General features: G+C 41.0%; 3 protein-coding genes across 4 annotated transcripts; all 3 read left to right on the top strand.

The window, feature by feature from the left end:
- The first annotated feature begins 833 nt into the window (after positions 1-833).
- On the top strand, positions 834-6,179 carry slc25a43 (solute carrier family 25 member 43). The gene is made up of 5 exons (XM_062476745.1): positions 834-1,241; positions 2,178-2,419; positions 2,581-2,753; positions 4,045-4,179; positions 4,736-6,179. Exons 1-5 carry the CDS (start codon positions 970-972, stop codon positions 4,961-4,963), a joined length of 1,050 nt encoding a protein of 349 aa, XP_062332729.1. The 5' UTR covers positions 834-969; the 3' UTR covers positions 4,964-6,179.
- Positions 6,180-6,867: 688 nt separating this feature from the next.
- On the top strand, positions 6,868-9,206 carry slc25a5 (solute carrier family 25 member 5). Its single transcript, XM_062476228.1, has 4 exons — positions 6,868-7,085; positions 7,916-8,402; positions 8,510-8,650; positions 8,754-9,206. The coding sequence occupies exons 1-4, from the start codon at positions 6,975-6,977 to the stop codon at positions 8,909-8,911; spliced, it is 897 nt and encodes a 298-aa protein (XP_062332212.1). The 5' UTR covers positions 6,868-6,974; the 3' UTR covers positions 8,912-9,206.
- A 3,273-nt stretch (positions 9,207-12,479) lies between these two features.
- si:rp71-46j2.7 (uncharacterized) lies at positions 12,480-19,210 on the top strand. Of its 2 annotated transcripts, none has more exons than XM_062476973.1 (16): positions 12,480-12,850; positions 13,357-13,462; positions 13,778-13,991; positions 14,123-14,265; positions 14,608-14,764; positions 15,303-15,358; positions 15,464-15,654; positions 15,808-15,918; positions 16,063-16,188; positions 16,448-16,558; positions 16,702-16,860; positions 17,140-17,761; positions 17,852-17,915; positions 17,998-18,182; positions 18,293-18,381; positions 18,459-19,210. In XM_062476973.1, the coding sequence occupies exons 1-16, from the start codon at positions 12,686-12,688 to the stop codon at positions 18,558-18,560; spliced, it is 2,601 nt and encodes an 866-aa protein (XP_062332957.1). In that variant the 5' UTR covers positions 12,480-12,685; the 3' UTR covers positions 18,561-19,210. The 2 variants fall into 2 exon arrangements, with proteins under 2 accessions (XP_062332957.1, XP_062332956.1); XM_062476972.1 differs by having other exon boundaries at positions 12,481-12,874.
- The last annotated feature ends 107 nt before the right edge of the window (positions 19,211-19,317 follow it).

Genomic DNA, 19,317 nt, shown 5'->3' with positions numbered 1-19,317 from the left:
TCCAGTGGCCTTTGTGAATGAGCCAAGTGGCCCCACCACAGACAGGAGGTGGGCTCTTCACAGGCAGCTGAGGTTGTCAGCCCGGCAGGGGAGGGAGGAACTCCTGGCAGGCGGACATAGGCAGAAAACAAACACTGGCCACTGTAACAGGAAAGGAACTGCAAGCCCCTGTTGATACGTTGTGTGTGCGTGTGTGTGCGTGTGTGTGCGTGCGTGTGCGCGCGCGTATGTGTGTGCGTGCGTGTGTGAGACTGATGGGAACGATGGTGGTCAGTGAAGGAATTAGAACCAATAAACAGTTCAAACTGTTTATTGCTTTATATGATCTGGCTTCATGTCATTGACCTCAGTGATCCTGCCCCTGGATGTTATGACCCACTCCTAGAACTTATGACTCACTGTCCCCTCAGTCTGAACTTCAAGCTTGGACCAAAACATTATCATCAGCTATATTTCAATATTCCAATGTTATTCATGACTGACGTGTGATTAAATTCCTGTAAGGTTTGCTTCTAAAAGTGAATAGAAATTCCACCTCTGTAAATGGCTGGCTTTGAAACAATTACACCGACCAAAATGTGGAATGTGCCACCCGGTGACTAAAATAACAATAGTCTAAGCAGCCAACCATCTATGTGAGGTCTACCTACCTCCATTCCCATGCTTGTTTTCACTTGTGCTCAATCACTGCACTTAAAAGATGAAATAAATCGAAATTAACGGACCTAGACCTCTCCCTAGTGGTGTTACTGGAGCATTGTTTTAGTTGGCCCAACGTCCCTCTGCTTGAGCAACGTGACGTACAACGGATGACGTATCTCGAGGTCGGTTTTCAGTCGGTCTTCACATAAACAACGCTGGAACTTGGTACCCACTATAACCGTAGTGGTGCTCTACTGCTGAAGACAATCTTTCGACTTTTTAGAACTGCAAATAAATCTACAAAACCGATATTAAGACTGGATAGCTATGGCTACAGTTAAAAAAGACGACAGGTTGACAAGTTCGCAAAGCTTCTTGTGCGTTGGTTTTGCTGGGGTTTTTAGTAAAACTGTCACCTCGCCTCTGGAGGTGGTAAAAATCAAGAACCAAGTTGGAACATTTCACTGTAAGAAAGGGGTTTGGCACAGTTTTCTTCTAATTTATCAAAATGAGGGCTTACGAGGGTTTTTGAAAGGAAATCTCGTTTCCTGTCTCCGGCTATTTCCCTACAGTGCTGTCCACTTAGCAACATATAAAAAGTGAGTTGATATCCAGATTTTTGTGTATTGGTTTGAATGGTTTGATGGAACATTAACTGCATCTCTGTCAAACTAATAGCTCTTTAGACCACGTTTTGTTTAAACGTAATATTGTTAGCTTGCTGTGTTGACAGAGTTAGCTAGCTGGTTGATTAGCATTGCTAGAGCTACTGTAGTAGTAGTCACTATTTTGACAGCTGTACAGTAGCCTACTGGATACGTTTTTTTTCATCATACTTTATTATTGTATTTGAATTTAATTTGTCAGTTTGTCGCTTGTTGTGTTTCTACGGTAGTTTTTTTTTTAGCTCGCTAGTTTCCTTAGCTTTGTTAGCTACATCATCATGTCTTAGTTTGGGGACATCACGTCCATATCGAGCTTCCGCCCATATAGAATGACTAGTTACGTCATGTCACACCTTCTAGTCTCGTCCAATCAGACAAAATGAAGCTCCTGGTTCTAATGAACAAGCCATCATGTGTGAAGATAAATCGTTAACCATAGGCAAACGACACGTTGCCTTTACCTGCTCTAACCATTAATAGATACATGTGCAATCCTACCCGACCATGCCCTAAACGGAGTCATGGTACATAATTTTCGGGCGTTGACATTTAGTATAAATAGTCACGCGCCAGCCGACACGTGTAAACAGGCACATGTAAACACGACCCCCGGCTCCTCCTTTTCAGTGAAAGTCAAGTTTCGAGGTTAAAAATGTCACAATCAATTGTAGAGGTTAGATACATACAGTCCAATTTTATTTAGATTTACAGATTAATCGGAATGTATAGCACGAGCATAAGATTAGTTTATAGATTTATGTGTGAACTAGTAAAAGTTCGATATATTTTTTTAGTTTGACAATACAAGAGAGATGGTTTTATTTTGACTAACAACAGAACTCATTTGTGTTTTTTTAATTCTTTCTCTAGGATTGTCCACCTTCACATGGATGAGCTGGGCTACATCTCTCAGTGGAGGGCCATATTTGCAGGCGGTCTGGCTGGCATAACTGCCGCCCTGGCCACATACCCTCTGGAGGTAGCAGAGACACGTCTCATTGCTCAGAACTGCATGGAGCCCTCTTACAAGGGAGTGGTCCACACCCTCTCCAAGATCTATGGGACAGAAGGTCTTCTAGCGCTCTACAGGGGCTTCTCTCTCACAGTCATAGGTATGTACGCTCTCTTGTGTGAAGTGGACGGGAGTGTTTAGTCAACCATCACTCAGCCTTACTTTTTTTTTTTTAAGTGAATATTCATTTTAAATAACCAAACTGTTTACCATAGCTGTCACTATAATTGATATAAATCTGTAAACTCTTTATTCTAACAGGTGCATTCCCCTTCTCTATTGGCTGCTATGCAGTCTATATCAACCTGGACAGACTGTGGCAGGAGCCTTCCTTTCGCTTCACTCCCCTGCAGAACTTCATCAATGGCTGCTTTGCAGCAGGAGTGGCTCAGACTCTCTCCTACCCATTTGAAACTGTGAAAAGGAAGATGCAGGTCAGTATTTTAATACATGAAGCTGTCTTATACCACTGTATAGTGTGGCATATGTCAACTGTAGTACCACTGCTGTCCATAAGAGGGCATGTTCATACATTACATAATAAATGTATCCCTCAATGAGAAAATTATATGGGAATACTTTATCCTATAAGATACCACAGTTATAGAAGTTGTGCATTTTTGTCTCAAAACGTTTATAGACAGTTAAAAGAAAGTGTTTTTATGGCGTGGTATAATTTTATGTATCTTTTCACTTGTTTTGTTCTGTAAGTAAAAGGACACATTGTGTACAATACTATTCCGAAGGACAGAATACTACATCCGGTTTTATCGGCCTATAATTAGCAACCACAAGGTTCTGCGGCAGCTGAGAATGTGAATGTCGTTCAGGGTCTGCACTCACTATAGATAAGTTCGCTAAAGATAGCTGGTAACAGTGGATATGCTGAGTGCCAGGTCTACAAAGGAGTTAAACACAGAGCACTATTCTGCTATCATATTCTTATGTAAGATTTTTTCAGTTGATGTGCTTAATGACATACAAAGCAGTCCAATCAGGTTCCTTCTGTAAATATTTTTAGTAAAACAGGAAGTAGCAAGGAGAAACATCACATGACCTACAAATGTTTAGGGAAGTTTTAACTTACTTTAAGGTAAGGTACTTGTTTTTAAATGATCATAGTAGCATAGTACGGCGCAAACGTAGCCTTTTTGAGAACAAAATACTTTGGTAACTTTTGTTAACTTTTTATTTGTGTTTTATGGGGGAAACTTAATCACCACTGAAGTCATGTATGGGGTTAATGCAAAAGCACAAAAAATACTTGATTTTGAAGGACCATGCAAATGACAACTGGAAACTTACCACATCTGGTTAATGCATTATTTCACCTCTTGCCAATCAGTAAGGGAGGAGTCACTGTAAGTGACTGCAAGCAGACGAGTCATGTGAGATCAGCTGAAAATGTCTCTCGATAACAAGAATTGAACGATGTTTTAACAGTAAATGTATAATCCTGCTTCTTTCATACAATGTTTAAAGATTGTAGATTTTGATTCATTCTTAAATTTAAGTTGGTTTATTGTCAATAGTATCTATGTTGTTTTCAACAGTATTATTTCCCTGTTAGACACAAATACACACTACATTTGGGAGCATCAACTACTTATCAGAGCAGATACATTCTCAATCCATCTTACAGGGTTCCATTTCACCCTACTTGTAATTGATTTAATCAAGGTCCTTTGCAAAATCAGATTTAATGCTGTTCTCTTTTCTTTAAAGGCTCAGAGTCCTCACCTGCCCCATTGTGGAGGAGCTGATGTCCACTTCACTGGGCTGACAGACTGCTTCAGGCAGGTGATCAAGAACAAAGGCATCATGGCACTTTGGAGTGGCCTCACAGCCAACTTGGTCAAGGTGGGAACAGATAGATAGCATTGTCAATACATTAGAAACTGTATTACAAATATTCATATTTCTATACTAACAACTATTTACTATACTTGATTATCAAATAATTACTGGAAAGTGATGGGCGGATCCTGGGAAGTTGGTATCTGTGTCTGTATCTTCAGTAAAAGAATAGTAGCCTATGTTCCAGACACGTTGTGAGGAGGCAGGACTTAGAAACACTGCAGTGGTTTGGTTGTTATTCAGAACAGACATGTTACAAGCTGCCAGACCAGGCTCTGTTCCTGGAACAGTATGCACTGCTCTCGTCTTTCATCTCCAAATGACATTTCATGATAGCTGCACGATTGCTATTATACAGGTGAAAGGGCTCCAAGGGCTGAAAGTTGCCCGAAGAGGCACACATACTGTAAAAGTCAGAGAACAGTCAGTTGTAGTTGTAATAATCAACCATTTGATGGGTATTTTATTAGGACTTGGTCTTAGTTTATTTAGGGTTTTCATGAATGATCCTAAATGTGCTGTTGTATTTGTTCTTAAAACTCTGTTTTTTCTTTCACAGATTGTACCATACTCTGGCCTGTTGTTCAGCTGCTTTGAGATGTGCAAACAGGTCTGCCTTTACCGCAATGGGTACATTGTGTCTCCTCTGAGCTATAAGTTAGCGCCAGGCGTGGACCAAAGCCTAGGCCCCTCTGAGTTAGAGGAGATGAAGAAGTACTTGAAAAATAGAAACTTTCAGTCACAGGAATCTTCGATGGGAAATCGCTGGGGATACAAGTCCTCGTAGGACTGGTAGGATTTGTCATTGACTGCTGACCCTATTGGGTTAGAAAAGGGCCTGTCTTTGCTTCCAGAGTAAGTCTGAAATATTTGTTGGAATCCAATACTGTAGAGATGGAAATCTGATTGATTTCAGGTCTACTTCTCAGACTTGCTCAATGCAGTGTAGTGTCAGTGCATGAGGAAACATTTTATATAAAATTCCAATATTGACAATGATGGTCATTTGGTTCATCATTTATAGTATGTTCTATACTCAGGCAGTTATTGTTACAATACAATAATAGGAGCTGCATTTTTACACTCCACAAACAGCACAATCTACGGTCATAGAAATACTTAATTTTTACATCAATATTTAGTATTTTATTTGACTGGGTTATCTCTGTATGAAGTTTTCAGTTGCATTCGTTCTGAGGGTGTTAACATGCGCCACATGGCTTAAACTCTGTCTGGTATAGACGTCAATAAGAGAGCATAAACCTGACCTATTATGAGAATGTAGTTCTTACTACAGTCATGTGCATTACTCAATGTTTTAAGATGTAATGTATTTTAACACACTTCAGCTCATGTATTTATGTGCCTTCGGATTTCTGTATTTATTATGGGGCTATTTGTTGATCATTCTAAATGTAAATAATGAGACAAGGCCATAGCACATATGATTGTGTGTCTAGCAATAAGACAATATTAGCACTCCAATATTACTTTGAGCTGACTACATGCAAGTCCTACATGTTTAGATTGTTATGGTCCAGGAGTCATTTTAGAAATGTTTTAGTAGTGCAGTCAGTATGTTGCTGTAAATGACAGAACGTGATATGAAGTATGTTACAACATAAAATTATATCACAAAACATTGTTTTTGGAACATTTTGTGAAATATTGAAAGTCTCTGATGAGTGTTCTGTAAATTCAAATGTTGTGGATCACAATGCAACTTATTTTACAAGAGTACTTGGAAATAATGACACATTCCTTTAACCTTGTTCAGAAAATGTTCCGTATTCTAATGGCCTGTACTTCCAAAATGCTATGTTTTGTACACAGAAGGCTTGTCCACCTTGGTTTCCACTTGTTGGTACGAAAGGCCTTGAATGGAGCTACCATGTTTGCCCTCATGGTCATTGGTTTGCACCTATAAGCTCCTTGGTTTGCCCTAGTGAAGTGACAGTAATTTGATCTGAAATATGTCCCCCACAGAGAACACCACAATCACCAGGCCCTGCAAACAGTTGGAAAGCAAGATGAACTCTTTGAAGATAAACATGAGAAGTAACTGTTGTACCTTGTCCACAATCATTTAAAACCTTTCTTTACATATCTACTTTAACCATATGTTATCCATGGTTATAAAAGAGTTTGACCAAGCACAGCATTGCATTTAGAAGAATCTCTATCTCTTAGGAGGTCATGTGATCTTGTAGTCAAGGACACAGAAAGGGACTGGTTCAGATGACCTTTTTTCCTCTACAAGGGGCCCTGTCACAGCTGATCATTAACTCTGTAACACCAACCATGTCAGTTGCCATGTCAGTTGCTCCAAGCTGAAATATACTGACCTTGGACTCGCCTCACATTAAGAGGGCATGCAAACTTTGTCAAAATACAGTTTTAGTAACAATTAATCATATATTCCATATAATATAAAGAAAGTGCAACATATTGCTACTGCCTGGTAAAAAATTATACACTTCGGTTTCGAGACTTTCGTGTAAGTCTACATGAAAGGTGAAGTCAGACATTCTAAAAATCTCAAGCCATAACCTTCCAAATATGACTGACTTTTCTGGCGAAGGCCTTCATACAAACGACTGAACCACGCCCACTAAATGCATTCGCGCACCAATGATAAGACGGGTTTGACGCTCTCGTTTGGTCTCGCGCACACATTAGTCTTAAATCCGTTCTCAAATCGACTGTTCGTCCCATTTCGCCTACACCGGCATACCACTCCAGTCCCGCGACTGAACGGCAAGGTTTCTTTGAGACGAAGACTAGCATCAACCGCAAACATGAATGAGACGGCCGTTTCTTTCGCTAAGGACTTTTTGGCCGGTGGTATTTCCGCTGCCATCTCCAAAACAGCAGTCGCCCCCATCGAAAGAGTGAAACTCCTTCTCCAGGTCAGTGTTGTTGGGCGGAATGATGAAAAACATTGTGTGCAACAGGATTTCTAGAACAAGTGAACGCCAAAGCATGCAAGAGTGTCATTCCCGTTAAAAAGATAATGGTGTGATGGTTGTAGGCTAATCTGGTGTTGCTTGCTAATAATACCTAGCTTGTCTACTATAGTAGTAGTCAAATAAGTGGCGTAGTAAATGCTAGCCAGCTTGTTAGCTCACATAAGCCCGTTTCGTCCAGACTTTGGCGATTAGTCCGACAGGTCGGTTGAGAGCAGTAAGCCATCTTAGATGAGTGAGAACAAACTGTGAGAACAAACTGTTCTCACGTCCGAAAAGTTGGCGAATGACATTCCATTTCATTAGAAATGTGTCTGATGCTAGTTCAAGGAAGTAGACATTGGTTTTAAACAACTAGCGTAGTTTTTTCTTCTCTAAATTTTGCAACGGGTTTTAAAGTAAATCTCTAATGGCACTTTAGGATTCGGTCCGGTTGCCTTATTTGACCTTTTCAGTAGTTTTTTTGCTTGGTAGAATTTCGATTTGACAATGGGTGTCAAATATGGCGCAGTACTGTACTCACTAGGCCTCCTAACCAAGGTCGATGCAAGGGGAGGGAGGCTTCTTGTTCGGGCCCATTCAAATGCCAACATAGCTCGCGTAGACGGGGGCGGGCCTTCTCCAACAAGCCCGTAGTATTTCAGTGCGAAGTGACCAATGCTATGTTTGTCAAAATTAAATACAAGCACAGTTAAGGAACCGTTTGACAAAATGCAAAGTATGTCTGTGAAGTGCACATTTTAAGTCCTTCTAAACATTTCTTGTCTTGTCAGGTGCAACATGCCAGCAAACAGATCACAGCCGATATGCAGTACAAGGGCATCATGGACTGCGTCACCCGTATTCCCAAAGAGCAGGGTTTCCTCTCATTCTGGAGAGGTAACCTGGCCAATGTCATCAGATACTTTCCCACCCAGGCCCTCAACTTCGCTTTCAAGGACAAGTATAAGCAGGTCTTCCTTGATGGCGTGGATAAGCACAAGCAGTTCTGGAGGTACTTTGCTGGTAACCTGGCCTCTGGTGGAGCAGCTGGTGCCACCTCCCTGTGCTTCGTCTACCCCCTCGACTTCGCCAGAACACGTCTGGCCGCAGACGTCGGCAAGGCAGGTGCCGGGCGTGAGTTCAGTGGCTTGGGTGACTGCTTGAAGAAGATTTTCAAGTCTGATGGCCTCAAGGGTCTGTACCAGGGCTTCAATGTGTCTGTCCAGGGTATCATCATCTACAGAGCAGCCTACTTTGGTGTTTATGACACAGCCAAGGGTGAGTCGTCAGGCTTTCCCAGCATTAGTCTGTAAAGCTGTTTTCTAACAATTGATTTTGTAAAAAGTTCTCCAGCCTTTGCTGATCCTTTCATGTTGACTCTGCAGGTATGCTCCCAGATCCTAAGAACACACACATTATTGTCAGCTGGGCGATTGCTCAGACTGTCACTGCAGTTGCTGGTTTCACTTCCTACCCCTTCGATACCGTCCGTCGTCGCATGATGATGCAGTCTGGCCGCAAAGGAGGTAACCCCTTGAGAATACACTGTAGTCCAGTCTTCCATAATACACAGTCATGATTGATCTGTTACAACCCTAATTGACATAAAACGTTTGTGTCCTTTTTCAGCTGACATCATGTACAGTGGCACCATTGACTGCTGGAAGAAGATTGCTCGTGATGAGGGTGGCAAGGCCTTCTTCAAGGGAGCCTGGTCCAACGTTCTCCGAGGAATGGGTGGTGCCTTTGTGCTGGTGTTGTATGACGAGTTGAAGAAGGTCCTCTAAATAGATTTTTAGGTCCAACGTAAATGTTGAAGTGTTCAACACTGTAACATCTTTTGGAAGGACTCTTAAATTCCGCCTTATTTATCGGGACCAACTAGTATATCAGTGCTAGTTGTACTTTGGAAATCCGTTTAGCTCTTTTCTTTTGGCCCATGTTTGTTTGTTTTGTTCCCCTCACAATTGGAATGTCATTCTTCGTATAAAGAAACCTTTGCTGGATGGAAAGTTTCTACCAGATTGTCTGTTTTAGAAAAAAAATTAATGCAATAAAGGAAACCTACTGAATGAAACCACACTTGAATGCCTACCTTGGTTTTGAATGTGTGTGTTTTGAAAGGATAACATAACTGAATAGGAGTGAGGTCGTAGTAAGGCTTAGTCCTGTTGCCTCCCTCCCTCAGTCAAGTTTAGTATAACTCAGGGAGCCACTTGGTGTCGTCTTTCATGAGGTGCAACCTGAGCACTGGCTCATGGTGGCAAATCACTCCAGAGTTGTATGTGGACTCGAGCCAAGATCAGCCAAGAAGATTTGTGACTAGTTGTAATCTGTCACCACTTTTAAGAAGTTTGAATGGAATGCTGGTGGGATTAAAAATGTATGTTTAAAATTGTATAGGAAGTTGTTACAATAACTGCAGCTAAATTGAGTTTGGAGAAATTGAGAAATATTCATAATTCAGTTGTAGATGAAGGGAAAAGTGGACTAGGAATTGTAGTGACATGGATTACTCCATTTACATATATTCATTTAGCTGACGTGTTTATCCAAAGCGACTTCCAAGAGAGCTTTACAAAAGTACATAGGTCTCTGATCATAACAACGACATAGCCCAAAACATGATGCATACATTGTGAAAAACCAAATAAGTGCCAAAGGCAAGAACCATAAGAGCATGTAGTTAAACAAGTTACAATTAAGCAACATGAACCTCAAAAGTGGAAGAGTGTACCTGTAGAAAGCAAGCAACAATAATATATTTCACAGCGAGTACAATAATTTTAAATCAGTTACAACCAACAAGAGCAACAAGTCTCTCAATAAGAGTCATTGTGATCCTGGAGGAAACTAACATCAGGTTCAGCAAATCATTCCTAAGTACTATTGTACTCCTGGAACAAGTGTGTCTTGAGCATTTACTCCAGCGTTCTAAACATAATTGATCCCCCATCAAACCTCCTAGTGTTCTTTACAAGGCCATAGCCATGGAGTCAAAATTGGGGGGGACAAATTAAATTTATGATAATTTCAGACAGCGTGTGTGGTTGCCTGTAGTAGCGTAGCACATTTATATTTATATTTTATGTCAATATATTGGGGGGAACATTTTGACCAGACTTGAATATTGGGGGGATGTGTCCCCCCCAATATATATTATGATCACGGCCTTGGTTCTTTAGGACTTCGACCTTGAGTGGGTGTTTGGCAGTCAAGAATGTTGATGACTTTAGACCTGCTGTAGAGAACGATTAATCAACTCAGTGAAACATAAACGTAAAGGTATTTGTGAAGAAAAACTATATAAGCAATCGAAAAAAGTTTTATGCAGTTCTGATGGAGGTTTGACATGTCGGTGTAGCGTGAGAACCCTATACCTCACTGGAGTGTTGTGACTGACATTGCTTCAGAAACACAATTGCAGCAGCTGATATGGGACGGAGGCCAGACTCATGCCATCATGGAGAAGTGTGGACCTTCCTTGTCCTTTTCACAGCAGCTCCACTGTTTGCCTGCACAGACTGTAAACCTTGGCCTTGTGCCACCAACTGGATGGACAAGTAAGGGAAACTGCCGTATTAGCACAATGAACTTTGTGCCACTTTTGATGTGTCACAGCCTCTTTCTGATTACACATGATTTACCCAGTTGGGTATCGGAGTAATCGTCCTCTCAGACTCCACAAACATTTTGATAATAAATCCCTATAATCACTCACACTAAATTAGGGATCAAATTGGAACTACTGTCAACAAATTAGTTAAGAAATGTTTTATGATAGCCTCAGGGATTAGAGACAAATATTTTAGGTAGATTTGGACTCTGGCATTAGGCTGACTGCTACTGTACTGTAGCCACAGTTGTTCAAAGTCATTGGTGTAATCTCAGACGAGACACGCCTACTTAGATTTACAATTTATTTTACCCTCTTGGATTTAATCAGTTGACCTCTTGTACTGAATCAGTTCCTATACCACGTATATGATTGAAACATGAAACACTGTATCATTTATGGTCTCTTGATTAGAAAGGCTCTGTTCTGTGTTCCCAGGAAAGCATCTTTGGGTTTAAGAAAAGTACTATATAAATGAAAGTTAGTATTATAATGTATGTTGTATGTGTTGTATGTTGCTCTGCAAATAATCAACATAATCAACTGCATCTGGATTAAGGGGGTCCCTCTCTGAATTGCTCCTTTATTGAGAATGTTCACTTTCCATCACAGTATAACATTGAAACAGTAAAAGAATACTATTGTCAGGTTTCCACAGATTTGGGGTTAACATACCTTTTCACAGATCATAAAACACATTTAGAACAAAATTATATTAAACACAATGTTTTTGTTTTCAAAAGGGATCTCTCTTTAGTGGGGCTTGTCATTGATCATGTGTATAAGTCCAAAAGTCTCTTCTCTGCCTTGTGGCTGCTGCCACTGACGTTGTGGCTGTGACATATCCTATGTGCCTGCTTGTCAGCAGTATTGTACTGGAGGTCAAGGTTATTGATTGTCCTGCTGCCACACGTGTTGGTTGTGCCTGCTTAGCAAGGGTATTGTCTTTTACATTAAGATCCAGAACAGATTTTATTCTCCAGTTCTGTAATGTTTTGTCCTTCCTGAGGCGGTGAGTGTCAAGATGGTAGTTATCTCTGATTGATTTAGAAATCATCCTGGCAATTATTGAATTTTTAAATAATTATTTTAATTTATTATTTAAATAATAAATGTTTGATCAATAATTTGAAAAGTCAGGTTGACTCTTCCCCTTGACCATTCCTTCTATGGTAAAGGACATTATCTACTTCTCACAGTGTTCTTTGGGAGAACTAAGAGAACATATTATCCAATTCATAAAAAAGGAATGGGCTGTATAATGTATTCATTTTCATGACATTATCATCATATGTGTGTCTCAGCCACGTCACTGCAATACATAGCCTATCCATAATACCAGCATTTGAGGAAACGCATACACTGAAAAAGACACTGAACGAGAACCTTCTGACAACATCTGCAGATAGTGCCATCATGTGGTGAATTGTCAGAAACCTGCTTCACAGTATTTCCTCATTCACATAAACCTACATTTTGTAGCTTTGCCATCCAATCTAGTGCGAGATATTCAAAATGCTTCTTGCTATATTTGCGTTGATAGTCTATACTATATGGAAAATGCATTAAAGTAACAGTTTGTTTATTTCTACAGTTATAGTTTTTACAACTTTTTACGTGATCTTTTTGCCTGGTCAGCTGCAGCCTGTAACAGGCTGAAGTATGGAAATCTCCCACTAGTTCTCATACAACTGACGTGTTATGGCATGCCAATATAATCAGTTGCAGATACAAAGACATGCACGTTCACAGTGTAGCCAATCACGAGTCTTCCAGAGACCATTTTTTTCTTCCCTTAGGGTTTTGGAGAATGCAAAGCCTACATACATCGAACAGTGCGTGTAAAATGGGGAGCTAGAGTAATGCGAATTTGTTGAGACTATAAAGTATCTTAAAAGTTTATTGAGCTCATGCAATGAGATTTGAGTGTTGGAAGTAGAAAAAGATGTACCGGTGGCGTTTCTCGATCGCTATCGTTCTCGGGTTTCTATGGTATTTTTCAGACTACGGACGAACGTTGACTCAGTTCGCTTTATGTTTTTTATGTTTAACATCAACTTCATCTAACCTCAAGACCGTTGGGCGAGAAAGCAGTACTCAAACAGACGAGGTGACAGAGAAGAACGTTTTACTGGTGATGAAATTGTTAATTTATACTCATGAACTCTTTCATTTAAGTGTTACTTATTCACAGCCTGTGTGTAGTGTGTTACAATGTTGCAGCAGGGTGTCATATTGCTGCACAATGTCTGCACATTTTTTTAATTTGTGGTGTTAATGTAATTATGCATACGTTCATCAGATAAATATTCTACTAAAACCCATTTATATTACTGTTGCCGGGGTCATCAGGGTGCCTTAAGTTATTCAGCTTACAAAGGATCTATCTTACAAAGATTACTTTCCCTTGTTTTGTCAGTCTATGGAAAAGGGTTATGTGTAGGCTACACAAGAACAAAACTTGAGAAATAATAATAAACAATGTACGAGACACGATGCAAATGTTGTTGCCCCAAACAAATGGCAGTGTTTAGTAAACACAGAGACTAGACAAGTGACTTTTCTAACATGTACATGCATACTGTACTGCTTAAAATATTTGTATTTGTCTTGCAGCAAGCGGAAGAACGTTTGTGTGACACTGATGTGACTGATGACACAAAAAAAACAGAGAAGTCACTGCAGTCACTGTATCCCCATGTAAAGAAGTCTCTTCTGCAAGGTGTGTCAGTGGAATGCAAACCATGCAAGTCAGTCTGCGGATTTGTGGAACTTAGTGGGTTGTTTTACCATGAAATGATCATGAAGATAATGAAGTGATTCGAAAACAAAATGAGAGAGGTGTTGGTCTGCAACATTTTTGAAAGTTTTCCAGGCAGGAGTCCTGTGGCCACATTGTAGTTATTAAGGAAACGTCACAGATCCTTTCTGAGAAAGAACATTCCTTTTGAGAAATTTAGAATCGAATGCTACTACCTTTACTGTTCCATTTGGTCTGTTAACTACATGGTGTGGTGTCTGTGTTTTTGATCCCCAGTGTTTGAGTGTGCGTATATCCAGCTGATCCTCCCCTGGTACACATTCCCAGAGCCTTGCGACAGTCAGCCACTCCACCAGGTGCTGTGGAGGGAGTTTGACTGTGTCTTCGACCAGATCATTGACAAAGCCAAAGACTTTGACGTCTGTGCTGCAAGTGTGGGTTGCGTCCGCATTCTGACCCAGCATTTGCGTAATTCCAAACAGTCTGTCAGGTGAGGGGCTGACATTCCATGGAATATTAGCATTCATAAATCTATCTGTACCCCAAGGTGTAGCCGTATTTTCTAGATGCCATTTGAAGCTGAGAGTCAAGTTTGTTCAAACTGTACATTCTGTATTTCAGAGAGCCATTGTTTAGCTCCAGAGCAGAAGAAGTAGCAGTTCTCAGAGGGTTTGCTGAAACGCTGGTGCAAAATCTGTTTCCTGAATCTCTATGGGGACTAGATATAAACCACTGTGTTTTAAATGAAACAATAACCTTTAAGGGTAAGACATTTTCCTGACTGTTAGTGCCCTGTTTTAACCATATAAACATAAAAAATGCAGTGGTCACAATACATTCTGCAGTTTCAGCGCAACAGGTTATTGCTTCGTGTTGCACGATCAATGTGCAGACACTTTGTTAGTTGCAGCCAATGAAACTGCATGCTGTGTTGTTGTCTCCCACTGCAGGTTTCTAGACATTTTACCCAGAACACAGAAAACTGCATTTGCATCTCATGTTCTCTTTCCAGTATTCCCTTGTTCTCTATATTTGCATTTTTGTCCACATTTATGGACATTGTTATTATGGAATCGGATTGCATATGTTTCTGTGTTGGTGTGCAGTGTTGGAATCTCTGGTGATCTGGCTCTCTGATCCCGACAACCTCAACCAGCTGGTTGTGAGTCAGTTGGACAAAGTGTCTCCCAATAACTCAGAGGAAGATCTGTTGGAGTTGGAGTCGGACTCTCCAGCCTCTCAGGACAGCGAGGGCAACACAGGGTGAGTCTGAGTGGGTGTTCTCGAGGGCAGCACACGGTGGGTCTGAGTGGGTGTTCTCAAGGGCAGCACAGGGTGGGTCTGAGTGGGTGTTCTCGAGGGCAGCACAGGGTGAGTCTGAGTGGGTGTTCTCGAGGGCAGCACATGGTGGGTCTGAGTGGGTGTTCTCGAGGGCAGCACATGGTGGGTCTGAGTGGGTGTTCTCGAAGGCAGCACAGGGTGGGTCTGAGTGGGTGTTCTCGAAGGCAGCACAGGGTGGGTCTGAGTGGGTGTTCTCGAGGGCAGCACAGGGTGGGTCTGAGTGGGTGTTCTCGAGGGCAGCACAGGGTGGGTCTGAGTGGGTGTTCTCGAGGGCAGCACAGGGTGGGTCTGAGTGGGTGTTCTCGAGGGCAGTACAGGGTGGGTCTGAGTGGGTGAGTGGGAGTGGGAGCAGCAGTCTTCCCCTCATATACAAATTCTGTTCTATACTCTATGGTGTTATTGTCCTATGTAGAAGAAACTGTGAGAGGATAATCTGGTTTTGTGTTTCTCTCTGCTTCAGTGTAAAGGATGGGACCGAGGACTCTCAGGCTATTGACAGCAAATCCAAAAAGAAAGGTGTTTGTTTGTAACACTTATTAATATACATTGCTTGCCATAATCCTTCCTCCACACCATCAAAATAAATGTTTTGATAACCTTGATGCTTCTTGTTATTTCCAGCCAACAAGTTGAAGGAAAGCTGGTCTAAATTTCTTGACAAGATGAAGACTAAGAAGGACAAGAAGAAGAAGATAAAGGAATTGGAGAGGAGTCTGATGTTTAGGGCCATAGCTGCCCAAAGTGGTCTGACCAATGAAGACGAAGCGAGTAGCAGAGAAGGATCCATTCACAGCCAACAGAACTTTGACAGTGTAAGAAGGGCCCTCCTGTGTCTAGTGGGGACTGAAGCATGGGTTGTTGTCTACCAGCTAATTTACTCAAATCGTTTTTGGAAGCTTTTCCACCATGTTTTTACATGTGATCAGGAAGTGGGTATTAAGAGTTTCCTTATTTTTTCATTTTAGGAGGATAGTGATCTAGAAAACTACTTGGTCATCGTCCAGGAGGACATGATGGAGTTCAAGTTGTCGTATGAGATGTGGTGCGTCGGGCACTGGGCTGTCAGTGTCCCTCTCGTGAGTCCCAAATTCCTTTCTTGCTGTGGAACATAACTTTAGCTAAATGTGTATTTTAAAGAAGACCCTGAGTAAAATTGGGACCTTGATTCCTGTTGGAGTCCAAATTGAATGTGAAATGTGACTATTTTGTGTGCACTGTAGGTGAGGAGGGATGACGAGGAGCTGTGCTTTACCATTCACTTGGAGGAGAGAGACAACCCAGAGAACCTTCAGTGGGATGTCAGAAAGACCCGTACAGATGTCATCTACTTCCTCAATAGATGGCAGGTCAGGAACAGATGTAGAGAAACTGCTTTGTCTCACTCATGGCTCCCTCTGGGTGACATTTTAACATAATAGTCTTGTGCCAGTTATTTCTCAGAATGAAACACTGCCGAAGAAAGGTCATTGGAAGTTTGCATTTTACTATTCATTATAGAACAGAGTATTCTATTAACCTAGACTGCCATTATTCTGACATTTCAGTTTATTTTATGAGTAGCCTGTGTCAAGTAGTATTTATCAAACTTTTTCACTTATTCCACAGGACTCTGCTAATGTACCCTGTCTGTCTGTGCTGGGGGAGGAGGGCTCTGAGAAGACAGGTGGTGAAGAGATGGATGAGAAAGCCAGGACTTCTCTGGAACTGTTCTTGCAGGTGCACTAGCATATTTCCTTACCAAAACTTTAACCGATTATCACTAACACACACACACACACACACACACACACACTGTAGACTATAATCTTACAAAATGAAGACATACCATTACTCTACAACTTTGTCATTGGTGTCTTTAGGGGATGATCTCTGATGATGTGATTGGCCGCAGTCAGCCTGTGTTCCAATTCCTCTGCCCGCTGGACAAACTGCTCAATGAAGAGGAGCATAATGGGGGAGTTTGGGGTCTCCTCAGTGGCCTGGCCAACTTCCTGACCCCAGGAAAAGAGGAAGATGAGGTAGGCATCCCACTCCCTGGTCACCAAAGAAAGATAAGATGACAGCTGTGTTTTACATCTAGGAAAGCGTATACATACTGTACAGTACCAGTCAAAAGTTTGGACACATTATCCCATGTGTCCAAACTTTTGACTGGTACTGTATATGAAAAGATTTCAGGATAAAGAACCTGTTTGTCTTACTTATGGACCTCACCTGCAGACAGTGTGGGTGGAGCTGAAGATCAAAGGATCTCAGTAAACTGACAATAACGGGTGCTCTTTCTTCTGCTTACTCAGAAAAACAATCCCAGAGTGGAAGCCAAACAGGATGATCTCCCTCCAGAGTCAGAAACTCAACACTCTTCTCCTGAACCTGAGAAGGATGTCAGTGGTGATGAGACTGATGCATCTCTCCCAACTATCATAATCTCTGAATGTATCGTTCCTTCAGAATTTTCTGACGGCAAGAGGAAAGAGGAGAGTGAACCTACAGTGAAATCATGCTCGATGACTAATATTGCAACCTCCTCACAAGACAAAATGGACAATCCTGAAAACTTGGTAGGCAAGAAATATTTTTGTAAAGGTCAATCCAGGTCGGAGGAGACTTTGGTATTCAGCGAAGCAGCTCATCGGGAATACAAGATTGATCCTGACTGTAAGACAAATTCCAGTAATAATGGAGGCTCACTGTGGGACATTCCTGACCATACTTTGTTGCGTAGTTTTTGTGCAAAGTCAAATAAAACTAAAGAAAAAATGTCACCCAGTATTTGTGGGGGGATTGCCAGGATTAAAGGAAGAGTCCAAGAGACTGTTGCCAAGGGAGACGCGTCACCGTCTTTAAAAAAGGACCAAACTAGCTGGGAGCAACTGGAAGCCACAAAAGCTATATTTGATTTATTGAAAGAGATATCTGGTTAGTTCTGGTGCCCCCATTTGGTTATTTGAAATTGTAAATTATGGTTGAGGAGATTTAAAATCGAATAATCAAGTTTTATCTTCATAGGTAATTCCATCCTCATAAACATATTTGATGCAATACTGAAACCGGTAATGCCGATATTAAAAAAGTAAGAGATGTTTCGACTTGCTCTTTCACATTGGTTAATTGTTATGGTCAAACAACCAAGATAACCTATCAATCGTCTACAGAAAAGTGAACAGCTTCCTGAAGAAGATGAACCCTACAGAAGCCCACATGGCCTCCTACATTGACAACCTGTGTGAGAAGTGGTCCCAGACCTCTCTAGCGCCCCCTAGACCCTCCAGGGCCCCTCGCAGCTCTGAGGACAAGAACGAGACCAGAGACCGAGCTCACCATCTCATCAGTGCCAGATGTACGTGATGGATCCTTTCTCTTACATAATGTTCATTAGTGTTCTGTACCTTTCAGTCCATGACGGGAATCAGTGTTGGTGAACTGACAGACATTATGCCCTCGTTCTAGATTCAAACTATTTAATCCTGAAGAAGTCAGACATGGAGACTGTCTTTAAACTCTTTCAGGATTGTGAAGAAAACAAGAAGCTGGTTTATGTGAGTATGTCTGCCATCAGAAAGTGTTTACATTTTTTGAGAAGACTTAAAATAAATGTTTTCTCTTATTTGTACAGATGCTTCTTTCATTCCTGTTGAGAGAGCTTCTTCCTGGTGAAGATGCCTTAAATGTTAGTGCCATGGCATTGCGGAAAGTGAATGTCAACCACCTGCATTGATTACATTAAATGTTAGCAAGGCTATGTTTTCTCAGGGTAATCATGGTTTTAGATAAACTGTAATTTTAGAAAATCTGAATTGTATTGCATTCGTAGGCTTGTCTTATCACAAGTTACCTCTTAAATTCTTGGGAGTATGCTAGTATTGAATCTTATTACATCAAAAAACTCAGGTGCCTAAATATGTTCTGAGATTGTGTCTCAGATGTTAACACGTTAAATAAGTTTATAATAACTCAACCTTACCATACTGTACGTAGTAACAACAAACAATTCTTGGTTTTTCAATCTGATAACTTTAACCATGTGGTTAAACAGTGGCATACCAGCCAGACTCCCTTGAAACTTTTATCTCTATTGTGTTACTGTAAGGAAGTGACAGGACTTTTTCCATGTACGGTTTGAGTTTCAAATCTCTTATGGACAATGTCAAAGCACTGTAATTCAAATGTTCATGGTTTTGAGCACTTTTCATGTAAGGGGGGGAAGTATTTCTTGTTCTGGACTTGTTTGTCGTCTAAAAGAGATCTGGATTAGATCTCCATGCCTCTTTATATCCAAGGAACTGGTGAAGGTTTGTTATATGAATGATTTCACAAATTCCTTGGATATTCCTATGAAATTATTAATAAAGCTTTTATATTAGTTTCATTAAATGTCTTTATTCATTGTTATTCTTTTGATGGATTCTCAACACACTAAAATGAATCCCAGTAGTTGTGGTTTTTCAGGTTCCACTGGTTACATTAATGAGATC

Source organism: Osmerus eperlanus, chromosome 13, assembly GCF_963692335.1.
Source record: "Osmerus eperlanus chromosome 13, fOsmEpe2.1, whole genome shotgun sequence".
Taxonomy (NCBI): domain Eukaryota; kingdom Metazoa; phylum Chordata; class Actinopteri; order Osmeriformes; family Osmeridae; genus Osmerus; species Osmerus eperlanus.
This window is presented reverse-complemented; position numbering and strand designations above follow the sequence as displayed.